This window comes from Ictidomys tridecemlineatus, chromosome 7, assembly GCF_052094955.1.
Source record: "Ictidomys tridecemlineatus isolate mIctTri1 chromosome 7, mIctTri1.hap1, whole genome shotgun sequence".
Lineage (NCBI taxonomy): Eukaryota > Metazoa > Chordata > Mammalia > Rodentia > Sciuridae > Ictidomys > Ictidomys tridecemlineatus.
Genome location: NC_135483.1, coordinates 108591686 through 108603933, shown reverse-complemented (window position 1 = coordinate 108603933; position 12248 = coordinate 108591686). Strand labels below are relative to the sequence as shown.

General features: G+C 37.6%; 1 protein-coding gene across 1 annotated transcript in view; it reads left to right on the top strand.

The window, feature by feature from the left end:
• The window catches only part of Mcm6 (minichromosome maintenance complex component 6), a 44431-nt gene extending 33758 nt beyond the window's left edge, over positions 1 to 10673 (top strand). Inside the window, exons 14-17 of the mRNA XM_005315838.4 lie at positions 2223 to 2358; positions 3046 to 3201; positions 5791 to 5930; positions 10169 to 10673. Coding sequence (XP_005315895.1) covers positions 2223 to 2358; positions 3046 to 3201; positions 5791 to 5930; positions 10169 to 10285 — 549 coding nt within the window. The 3' untranslated portion in view covers positions 10286 to 10673. The remainder of the gene's footprint in view (positions 1 to 2222; positions 2359 to 3045; positions 3202 to 5790; positions 5931 to 10168) is intronic.
• The last annotated feature ends 1575 nt before the right edge of the window (positions 10674 to 12248 follow it).

Sequence of the window (12248 nt, the reverse complement as noted above, 5' to 3'; positions counted from 1 at the left end):
CCATCTCAAAAGGAACTGGGGATGTGTGACTCAGTAGAGTGCCTCTGTATTCAACCCCCAGTACCATACATAAACACGCAAAAAAACTCATCTGTGTCTTAGGGCAATCTCTAATATAGTTATCATTTTTTTAAATTAGTGTTTATTTTATTTTTTATAGATAGGCACAACATATTTTATTATTTTATTTTTATATGGTGCTGAGGATTGAACCCAGTGCCTCACACATGCTAGGCGAGCACTCTACCACTGAGTCACCTCCCCAGCCCTTAAAATTAGTCTTTAAATAGGTAGAAGGGTCACATAATCTAAAAATAAGTACACATAACGTATACACACAAATAACTTGTTTTGGATGAAATTGGGTATCTTTTTATATATTTTAAGAGCTTGTATTATCTCCTTTTATGTTTATTCTTTGTCAATTTTTTATTATTTTAGAAGGTTTTCCTCCAATATTGTTTGAACTTTTCCATTATTTCCTCTAAGAATTCCATCATTTGCATTTAAATCATCTAAACATTGGTATTTATTCCACTATAAGATAAGACATGGGGCTGGGGTTGTGGCTCAGAGGTAGATCGCTCGCCTACCATGCGTGAGGCTCCGGGTTCGATCCTCAGCACCACATAAAATAAAGACATTGTGTCTACCTCTAAGTAAAAAAAAAAAAAAAAAAAAAAAAGATATAAGACAGGAATCACTTGAAACCCTGGCCCCTCCCTTTATTCTTTTCACATTGGTTTGGTATGCCTTTATTCCATATTCATATGGTTGCTAGGATCTCTTTCTAAAAGATTTTCTGATTTTTTTTCTTTTAGGCCTATCAGGTCCTGTCACATTGGTACCCTGATTTTTTAATCAGTGGGGCTTCATATTTTAAATGTAGGGCTGCGCTAGTTCCAATGCATTGTTTCTTTTGGCTGTTAGTAACTTGGAAATCAGCTTGCTTAATTTACAAACAAAAAGCTACTGAAATTCATATTGATATAACATTAAATATATATTATAACCATGAAAATTCACTTTTTTTTTTTAATGTTGTGCTAAGAATTGAACTCGGTGCTTGCACATGCTAGGCAAATGTTCTACCACTAAGCCATATCCCCAACTCAAAATTCACATTTTTTTTTTTTTTGAGAGAGAGAATTTTTAATATTTATTTTTTAGTTCTTGGCGGACACAACATCTTTGTTGGTATGTGGTGCCGAGGATCGAACCCGGGCCGCACGCACGCACGCACGCCAGGCGAGCGCGCTACCGCTTGAGCCACATCCCCAGCCCTCAAAATTCACATCTTTATGATTAATTTTCCTAATTAAGAATGTTATAGCAGTTAGAGTGGATTGGAATTTGCTACTATAAAAATCTCGGCCACTTTAAAACAAATCTTTTTGATCATGCTACATGTCTGTTTAGTCAGCAGGGGCTTCTTTGTGTCACTCAGATTCCGGCTGATGGAGGCTGATATAAGGGCTCAATCTTGAGCCAAGTATCTGTGAAAGCAAAAGCAAGGAATAGAACAGGTAGAGAGTCGCCTTGCTCCTCTTAACCATTAATCCAGAAGTGAAACTTCTGCTCACATTTCTGTGATCAGAGAAGTTAATGTGGCTATATAACCTAAATTTAAGCAGGTAGAGAAGTGACTTTCTTCCAGATCCCCAGAATGGGGGAAAAAAATTCTGAATTCTAATGACTACCACAAGTATCGGTATCTTTTGTTTCAGTAGTGTTTAAATTTTTCTTTATGTGATTTTTACGTATTGTTTTTTGATATTTTGTCATCTTTTTTTCTTGTTACTAAAGGTAGAATCTTGTATTTCATTTTCTAAATGTACATTTTCATTGCTGTATTATAGTCTGTTGACAAATATGCCACAATTTGTTCATGTTGTTGTTAATGAACATTTGAGTAACTTGTAATTTTGGTTCTTATGGGACATACTTGTGTATGTGTTCACATTTTTGTGAGTACATATCTAGAAGTAGAATTATTGGGTCTTTGATATATATTTAGTAAAAACTGCCAGTTTTAAATCAGTTTGAATGTTTGCTGTGCATTCCTGCCAACACTTAATATTATCAGCCATTGTAGCCATTCCGGTAAGATTATAGTATGATTTCGTGGTGTGTGGGGGGGGGTGAGTGTGCAATTTTTTTTAATCTATTTAATATGTCAAGAAGATTGACTTAACTGAATTATTTCATCATTCTTGGTTTAGGTTCAACCTAAACATGTGAAAGAAGCTTTTCGATTACTGAATAAATCAATCATTCGTGTAGAAACACCTGATGTCAATCTAGATCAAGAGGAAGAGATCCAGATGGAGGTAGATGAGGGTCCAGGTGGCATCAATGGTGAGATTTTTTTCATAACTCTTCTGTACTTAGGGACTAAAATCTTCTTTTAGATGTCATATGATACAGGTATACTTGTTGATGGTTTTGAAGTGTATTTAGTAAAAGGGGAAAACATTAAATTGTTTTAACCATTTATAAGTTAATATAATATAATTAAATAGTTGATATAAAATATGTATACGCTTAGCTGGGCATGGTGGCACATGCCAATAATCCTAGTGTCTCGGGAGGCTAAGGCCAGGAAGATTGCAAAGTTGATGCCAGCCTTAGCAACTTATTGAGACACTGTCTGAGCTGGGGATATAGCTCAGTGGTAGTTCAGTCCCCAGTAATCAAAAAAAAAATCGTGTGTGTGTGTGACACACACATGCTTGAAAGAAATTCAAATGATGGTATTAGACTTAAGTCCTTTGGCCTTCACCCTTATTTTTAGTATTGTTACTTTGATCTTGAATTAAAAACATTTTTCAAGCACATTATGACAAGTAACTTAGAATTGTTAATTTTGTATATGATACTGTAAATGGACTTTTATATCATGAAATCTTTGTCTTCTATCCCTCATATTCCTTCATATCTTCACTAGTAAAGTCTATCGGTTTGCTTCTAATTTATTTGTAAATGTTTGATAAGGGAATGTTGAAGTCATAAAAACAAGATGCAGGTAGTTAATTTTTCATTTAGGTCATGCTGACAGCCCTGCCCCTGTGAATGGAATCAATGGCTCTAGTGAAGACATAAATCAAGACACCATTCCCAAAGCTTCCTTAAGACTGGGCTTTTCTGAATACTGCCGAATCTCCAACCTTATTGTTCTTCACCTGAGAAAGATGGAAGAAGGTGAGGCTATGTCTAATATTGTTCCGTGCTCACTTATATAAGCTATATTTACATAAGCCACTTTGGATTGCTAAATATTGTATTCTTCTAGCAAAAGAAATGATAAATCATTACACAGACTCGATTTTTTTCCCTTTTCTTTCTCCCCTCCCCCACCCATTTTCTGCATTTTATTTTATCACACACTCACTTTAGCAAAGTAAATTTATGGAGTATCAACATAACCTGCCAGCCTGAACATTTTCCAGCAAGTTTATTGTCAGAAGTTTTTGGATCAGGCTGGGGATATGGCTCACTTGGTAGAGTGCTTGCCTCAAATGCACAAGGCCCCGGGTTCAATCCCTAGCACCACCAAAAAAAAAAAAAAAAATTATGGATCGTTCTTATTTAATGATCTTGGCCTATTAGTAATTTTGAAGCAGAATTTTTGGATCTGATAACATACAAAGATACACATAGGACTGGGGGTCTAACTCAGTGGTAGAGCACTTGTATGTTGTTTGCTTGTTTTTGGTTTTTGTTTGTAGTGCTGAGGATCAAACCTTGAGCCTCACACATGCTAAGCTAACACTTTTTAACTGTTATATATTCCCTCAAATCCACAAATGTTTTAAAGATGCAAAATTACTACTGTTGGGCTGGGGATATAGCTCTCAGTGGTAGTGCACTTGCCCACCATGCACATGGCTTTGGTTCCATCCCCGGCACTACCAAAAAATTTATCAGTTATAGAAGAAAACACCAGAGATTGTCTTACCTTACTGAATATTTGAACTCTGCAGTTTCTGCCCTTGTTTCCCTAGAAACTGTGGACCAGTGGAAGGAGAAGATGCAATAAAGTGGTCACTACAACACATCAGCTGTTTTATCCCCACTCCTTTCTCTCATAAATTATAAAATTAGAATTTTTTATTTTTTTTATTTTTTTATTTTTTTTATTTTTTTATTGGTTGTTCACAACATTACAAAGCTCTTGACATATCATATTTCATACATTAGATTGAAGTGGGTTATGAACTCCCAATTTTACCCCAAATGCAGATTGCAGAATCACGTCGGTTATACATCCACAATTTTACATAATGCCCAATTAGTAATTGTTTAATTTTTAAAAAATTAAAAATTAAAATTTTTTTTTTTCCTGTTGTCTTGGGGGGTGGTTTCAGGGCTCAGGTATTTGAGCATGTTAGGCAAGCACTTTGCCACTGAGTTATACCTTTAGACTCCATGTTCTTGTATTCATGTTATACTTCATTATTCTTTTTACATGTTTATTTATATTTATATTATCATAAAATATAATTTATATAATATTTATATTTCTATTATTATATTTATTTTTTAGTTGTTGTTGGACACAATACCTTTATTTCACATATTTATTTTTATGTGGTGCTGACGATCGAACCCATGGTCTCACACATGCTAAGTGAGTGCTCTACCGCTGAGCCATGACCCCAGCCCTGGGTTTTTCAAGTATTTTTTTTAGTTGTTGATGGACCTTTACTTTATTTGCTTATTTATATGTTGTGCTGGGAATTGAACCCAGTGCCTCACACGTATGAGGCAAGTGCTCTACCACTGAGCTACAACTCCAGCCCCCACAAGTAAATTTTACTTGGTTTTCTCTTCTTACCGAATCAAGTAACTTGTTATTTCTCAGTCCCCAAGTAATTAGCTGTTTTCTAGCATAGGGAATACAACTTTAAACCGTGGAAGTCACTTGTTCAAGAACTTTTGGACAAAAACACTGAAGTTTTACTGCAACCATAATAAATCTTTTCAGAGGCATTAACTACTATTTGGAAGAAAATTAAATCTGCATTAGACCCTGAAAAGGAACTAATAAATTAAAAATTTACCTTTTTTTGGTGGTTTTTGTTTTTGCTGGTGCTTGGGGATTGAACCCAGGGCCCAGTATGCACTGAACCCAGGTCTGTTCTGAGTTTTAGTTCCCTAGAATTTTCCTGATTTGATTTTGTATTTTATTTGAAACTGCTTGAACCAAAAAGTAGAGTTTTCTTTTATTACCCTTTATATCGATGGTGATTGTGTTATCTAGGTTCCAGCTTTTCTTGTGAGTTGAGAGTTCTACCTTGAACGGCTATTAAGTTGGCATGGATAGACCTTGATAGAATAAATTGTTAATTTTTTATTTTGAAGGACCACCTGTGAATTTTACATCTTAGTTGACTCCAGTGCCATAAAGTTCTTTTTTCCAAAGAGGAAATGTTATATCTAAGAAGTTTTTGCTTGCTGTTGCTTTGCTCCTAATTTATGCTTTCAGTTTCTCTTAGTGATGAAGCATAACATGAAGGAAAGACCTTCATACTTTGAGATCTTAATAGCTTTAGGACACTTATCTTATCTCTGTTTTATCAGCTTTTTCTTCTTTTCTGGATAAAGTGTACTTTAATACAAATAATATGATAAGTTATTTCCGGCTTAATGGTGAAACATAGTAAACCTTATTTCAGCAGATATACTTTGTGACAGGTTGATGGTTATCTGTTCTGTACATTATCTTGTGTATGCAAACCCCCAAGGAATGTTTAATGAATTCTTGTAAAATGTATTTTTTTGTTGCAGAGGAGGATGAGTCAGCATTAAAGAGGAGCGAGCTTGTTAACTGGTACTTGAAGGAAATCGAATCAGAAATAGACTCTGAAGAGGAGCTTATAAATAAAAAGAGGATCATAGAGAAAGTCATTCATCGACTCACGCACTATGTATGTACATAATGGCATTTGCTTTAGTAATTAATGAGGGAGTTCATGTCTTCTATCTATATGAGCTCATTAACAAAATGTATTTTTAATGTGTTTACCTTGAATTATTGGGGTATTAACAAGTAAATAACTTCCTTTGCTAAAACAAGCAGAATTGGGGGGAAATCAGAAAGTGGCTTTGGTATCTTAACTGGGTGTTTTTAGTTTTAAACCTCTTATTTTCCAGCATTATCACCTGTTTTTTGTATTTCATCTTTCTTATATCCTTATCTCCCATCTTATCCAGTCCAATAATCTTTTTTTTTTCTTCTTCTTCAGCTTTCTTCTCTCTGTCTTACTTGTCAAAACCCCAGCCTTGGTTAAATTTAATTTTTAATATTTATTTTTTAGTTGTAGTTGGACACAGTACTTTTATTTTATTAATTTATTTTTATGTGATGCTGAGGATCAAACCGAGGGCCTTGCATGTGCTAGGCAAGCACTCTACCACTGAGCTACAACCCCAGCCCAGTTCTTAACTTTTTGTTTTGTCAACTTCACAATAACTGTAAAGCACTGTTGCTTTTCCTTAGACAGTTCATTTTTCCACTCTTAACTATTACATTGCTTTTCTCCATCCCTTGAATCAGCTGGTCATTCTCAGTATTCAGTCTGTCTGCAGCATTTGTTAGTTGATTACTCCTTCTAGAAAACTACCTTCCCCTTCTCCTTCGTCTTTTGTGTCATTTAGTTTCTTTTCCTGAATCTTTCTCTCTTTTTAGATAATAGACACAAATGTCTTTAGTGTAGGCATTCTCATTTGCTTTTATGAATTCATCCATCTGTTGATGACTCCCAAATTTATAGCTATCTCTCTCACTTCTCCTATAAACTCCAGATGTATATAATCAGTTGACCGCAGAATGATCTAATAGACTTTTTGCCCTTAATGTGTTCAAAACAGTGTTCTTAGTGGAACATAGTGATGCATGCCTATAATCCCAGCAACTTGATGAGACTCTGTCTCAAAATAAAAAGGGCTGTTATAGAGCACCCCTGGGTTTAATCCCCAGTACCACAAAAGAAAAAAGTTCTTTCTTTCCCTCTTCCTCTGTTTTCCCATTTATTCAGTTGCTATAGGCCAGATACCTTGGAACAATCCTTAATTCCTCTGTTCTTTTAATGAAAAGAACTAATGAGTTCTCCAGCTTACCCAGGTCGCCAGGCCTGAACCCCTACATCCACTTGAATATTGGCTCTGCCCCACAACCAGTCAGGGTTTTTTAGAACAGAACATAGGTTATTTTTCTTCCCTATTACTAAGTGCTTTATTCACATTTAGAATAAAATTCAGTCTCCTTGGCATGCCATGCAGAATCTGGCACAGGTTAGCCCCTGTCTCTCATTTGTTTCATAGCTCTCTTCCTTTTTGCCCATTCCTCACCAGTGACACTGGCCTTGTCATTATTCCTTAGATACACCAAACATGAAGGGCTTTGCACTTGCCTTTGTCTCTTTTTTCTGGGGTCTCTTCAAATGTTACCTTCTCAAAGAAGCCTTTTTTGCCCAACATGTCACAATAACAGCCTTCTCTATCATCCTGCTTTGTTTTGCTTCACAATAGTTTTTATTGTTTATTCTTTACTTAGGTGTTTAGTTTATCACTCTCAGAATGTAAGCTCCATTCTTGGAGGGCCAAATAAAACTTTGTTTTATTCACTGCTATATTTCTGGAATGTACAGTGGTACCTACAACATAGAGGGGTCAAATATTTATTGAATGATAGGATTTTCCAGTTCACATGGCAGAGAGGCAACCATCATGCCCATTCACTCAGTAGTGCTCACTATTTAAATATTACAACCTCATGTGTTAGGGTTGTATCACCTGAAAACATTACCTGTGGGGTTTAGATGGATATGTGATTATAGTGTGTGTAGAGGGGTGATAACTAATGCTCAGGTCAGGATCTAGTAAATAACTTGTATGAAAATTTAGGCTGGATTGAGGTAGCGTGCATACAGAGTTGTCTTTCTAGTGGTGGGAAATGTCTTTGCATAGGCCAGGCCTTTCCTCCCCCTCCCTAGTGCTCCATGGGATCAATACAACATAAAATATCCAGACAAGAAATTTGTGTGAGGATTATAGAACACACCAGGGAGCTAACTGATCTGAATCAAGGTTCTTTTTAGTTTGACTTACCACTGAATGATAGGATTTTCCAGTTCAAGATAAGAGAACCTGTGCGGTGCTGATCAACATGATAGAGTGCTTTAAAGGGTCCAGTCCCCCATAGTGGCAGCAGTGCTCTAACTATGGGGCATTGCCAAACTACTACTATTTTTGTTTGTACTTGGGATTGAACTCTCAGGGATATTTGATCACAGAGCCACATCTCTGCCCTATGTTGTATTTTATTTAGAGACAGGGTCTCACTGAGTTGCTTAGCGCCTCACTTTTGCTGTGGCTGGTTTTGAACTCCTGATCCTCCTGCCTCAGCCTCCCAAACTCCTAGGATTACAGGTGTGCACCGCTGTGCCCAGCTGCCAAACTATTCTTAGGATCAAATCAGTTCTTTTCCATGGGGTTGGCTAAAAGCTCTTCTCATATATGGATATTTTCAACTAATTAACAAATATACTAGACTTGAATTTAAGGCTGGGCTCAGTGGCACGTACTGTAATCCTAGTGACTCAGGAGCATAAGACATTCTGAAAGATTAAGCATATGCCACATTCTGCATGTGCTGATATGATAATAGGCTAAAGCGTGAAAATATATGAAAGGTGAAATGGATCCATTAGGCCAGTCTTTGAATAACTATAAAACAACTTTATCTTATCAGAATAAAGAAGACTGAAAGTCTCCATGTGATATTCATTAGTCAGAGGTTTTCAAAGTTCCATTACATTTATCAAAATAAGCATTGTGGTTGTGATTGGCAGTGATTATTAATGGTAATTGACTAAAGATCTTTCTCCGTAAGAGAATCTGAATAGAAAAATCAGCCATATAATCCTATCATTCAAGTCTCAAACTCTGGTTTTTGTTTAATGTTTCCAGATCTCAGGTCTTCACGTTTTCTATGCATCCAGTCCTGAACTTGATACTTTCAAGGATTAAAGAAATTTTAGTGGGCTGGGGTTGTGGCTCAGTGGTAGAGTGCTTGCCTAGCATGTTCGAGGCCTTGGGTTTGATCCTCAGCACCACATAAGAATAAATAAATAAAAATAAAGGTATTGTGTCCAACTACAACTAAAAAATAAATATTAAAAAAAATTGAAGACAGTATTTAACAGTCTCCTTTTTTAAAAAAATAAATAAATAAATTTTAGCTAGGTGCATTGGCACATGCCTGTAATCCCAGCAGTTCAGGAGACTCATGCAGGAGGATCACAAATTCAAGGCCAGCCTCAGCAGTTTAAATCCACAGTGCATGGATGGATGGATGGATAGATAGGTAGATATGTAGGTCAGTTGTAACGTGCCCCTGGGGTCAGTCCCCAGTACAAAAAACGGTTGAGGGTATAGCTTTCTGGTAGAGCACTTGCTAGCATGCACAAAGCACTGGGTTCAAGCCACTGCACTGCAAAAAAAAAAAAAAAGCATTTTCTACTTTGGCTTAAGTAGATAATATTAAATAAAATTAAACAGATTTAAATATTAGAGAATTTTGCATAATTTTAAAACTCAAGCATTATCTTATTTTTCCCCACATTCAAGCATTACTTTTTTCGAAGTTATATTTATAATCATTGGATGTAATGTGCCAGGAAACATTAAAATCATATTACCTGTTGAGCTTGCTTATGTTTCTTTAATTTTTTTTTTTTAAAGGTTTATTGTATGAAAAGTTCAGCAACCTAATGGAAAGGGTGTTTAGCAGAACACTGATAGTGATTGTAAGGAATAGTCCTTGTCCTGGAAGTTTTGGATGGTGAAATCAAACAGATATCGGTGATAAACCTTCAGAAGGATTAGTATATCTGGACCTTTTTTTTGCCAGGCACAGTGGTGCACATCTGTAATCCCAGCAACTCTCTGGAGGCTAAGTCAGGAGGTTTGCAAGTTTGAGGCCAGCCTCATCAACTAAGTGAGGCCTTAAGCAACTTATACTCTGTCTCAAAGAGCTGGGGGTGTAGCTCAGTGGTAAGACACCCCTGGGTTTAATCCCCAGTACTACAAAAATAAGTTTAAAAGTGTGTCTGAACATTTTTATAATACTGCCAGAGACCTGAGGGAAATGTTTGTTTTATAGGACCATGTTCTAATTGAGCTCACCCAAGCTGGATTGAAAGGCTCCACAGAAGGAAGCGAGAGCTATGAAGAAGATCCCTACTTGGTAGTTAACCCTAACTACTTGCTTGAAGATTGAGATGTTGAAAGTAACTGACCAGAGCTAAGTCACTGTGCCACACCACCTCCTGACCTGGAGCCTGAATGGAGCTCTGCTAGGATGAGAATTGTTTCTGGGAATGATGCTTCAGGATTTGTTTTGAGAAACAGGAACTGAAGTGATGGTCCTGTGTATCACATCTATTACATGTTTTCTATCAACATGGGCTTCAGCTTATTCCTTGTGTATTTCTTGTCTTAATGAAGTTGGACCCCCAGTAATGTGTGGTTTTTGGAACTGAGACCTTCATTTTCATGTGAGGAGGAGACCTGTCACTTTCATGGTATATAGTATCCTATCAAGGAAATCACTTTTCCAGTTGCCAACTGCTGCTTTTATTCATCAAAATAAAATAACTTGTTCTGAAGTGTCTGTTGGATTTTTTTCTACTCTGCTGTGATTATCATGTCCATATATTTTCAAGTGCTAGTTCTTTTTTGCTAATCTGGGGTGAAGGTGTGGGTGGCATTATGGATTTGGAATTAGGTTCCTTGAAGAGGAGTCACTAGAGAGAATGAAAGCTAGAGACCTTGGAGATGACTTTCCAAGGTAACTCCAGTGTCTTTTTTTTTTTAAGGTAATTCATAAAAAAGTTTTTCATTTTTTTTTCATTACTCTTTAATAATTTCTTTTACTTCTGTGTTCTAAGGGAAATTTTTAAATTGCTCTTATAAAAGTAATGTCACTTTCTGTATTATAAACTGTCTTCAAATTTTATGACTTTTCTAGAAAAAATTATTGCTCTCCATAAGATTTAGCTATGACCCAAAAAAACCTTTTTTGTGATACTGGGATTGAACCCAGAACCACTGAGCTACCATGATGTCTTAATTTTTTTTCTCTTATTATTTTTCCTTTTGGGGGGGAGAGGTGGGAGGCCAATGCTAGGATAAACCCAAAGCGTTATGCAGGGGCTGAGCTATGTCCTTAACTCTTTTTTATTTATTTTTAGTCTCACTAAGCTGCCTGGGTTGGCCTCAAATTTGTGTTCCTCCAGAGGGAGGCCCCAGGCTGGGACAAACCCTTTCCTCTCCGACAGAACAAGGGAAGGCGGCCCCAACACCCTTCTTTTCAACATGGACCTCCTCTGCTGCAGCATCCTAGGGGCAGGACCCCCCTTCCCTGGGACTAGGGTAGTAAGTAAGGCAGCCTTTTGCACCCCAGTCCCCCTTCCCCATGAGGAACACCTTGGGGGGAGAGGGGAACGTGGCAGAACAGAGGAGGATGAATGCCTGGCACTGGTAGCAGCAGTGACTGGTGTCTAAGAATGAAACACTAAAAAAAAATCAACTGTCCAGAGGTAGTTTGTGAACAGAGGAAAAGATGGAACCAGAACCATGGGAGTTGGGGAGGAGCCAGAGAGACAGTGTGGGTAGGGCAGGCTCCTTGTTAATAGTGCCCCAGCATGATGCCACCTTTAACAACAGATGGCCTTCTAGGGGTCAGCGCGACCAGTGAGTGTTTCTGTGTGGTTAAGTTCTCCAGTCAGGTACATTGGCATGTGCCTATATAGTCCCAGCCTCTCAGGAGGCTGAGGTAGGAGGATTGCTTAAGCCCAGGAGTTTTAAGAGCAGCCTGTGCAATGTGACCCAGTCTCGGAAGAAACCTGACTTGAGAATGATGGGGTGAGGAGATCTGGAAGGGCATAGAGGAATTCCACAGTAAATGCAGGGAAAAGTTACCATCAATGTATGTTCCTAATTAACAAGGTTGAGACACTTGACAATGGGATGAGGAGGCTCACGGTAAAAACTCAAGAAAGCCCTCTCCCATGTCTAGTAGGAAGTTTTTTTTTTCCCATCCCGCCCTGTCTCCTCCCTCCCGCTCCGCCCCTTCCTCCCCCCAACTCCGTCTAGCACTCTAGACACCTCTTTCCAGCCCAACTCGCTCCTCCCTCCCTGTCCTCCCCCAACTCCCCAGCCTCTTTCCTATTTCGCCCCTC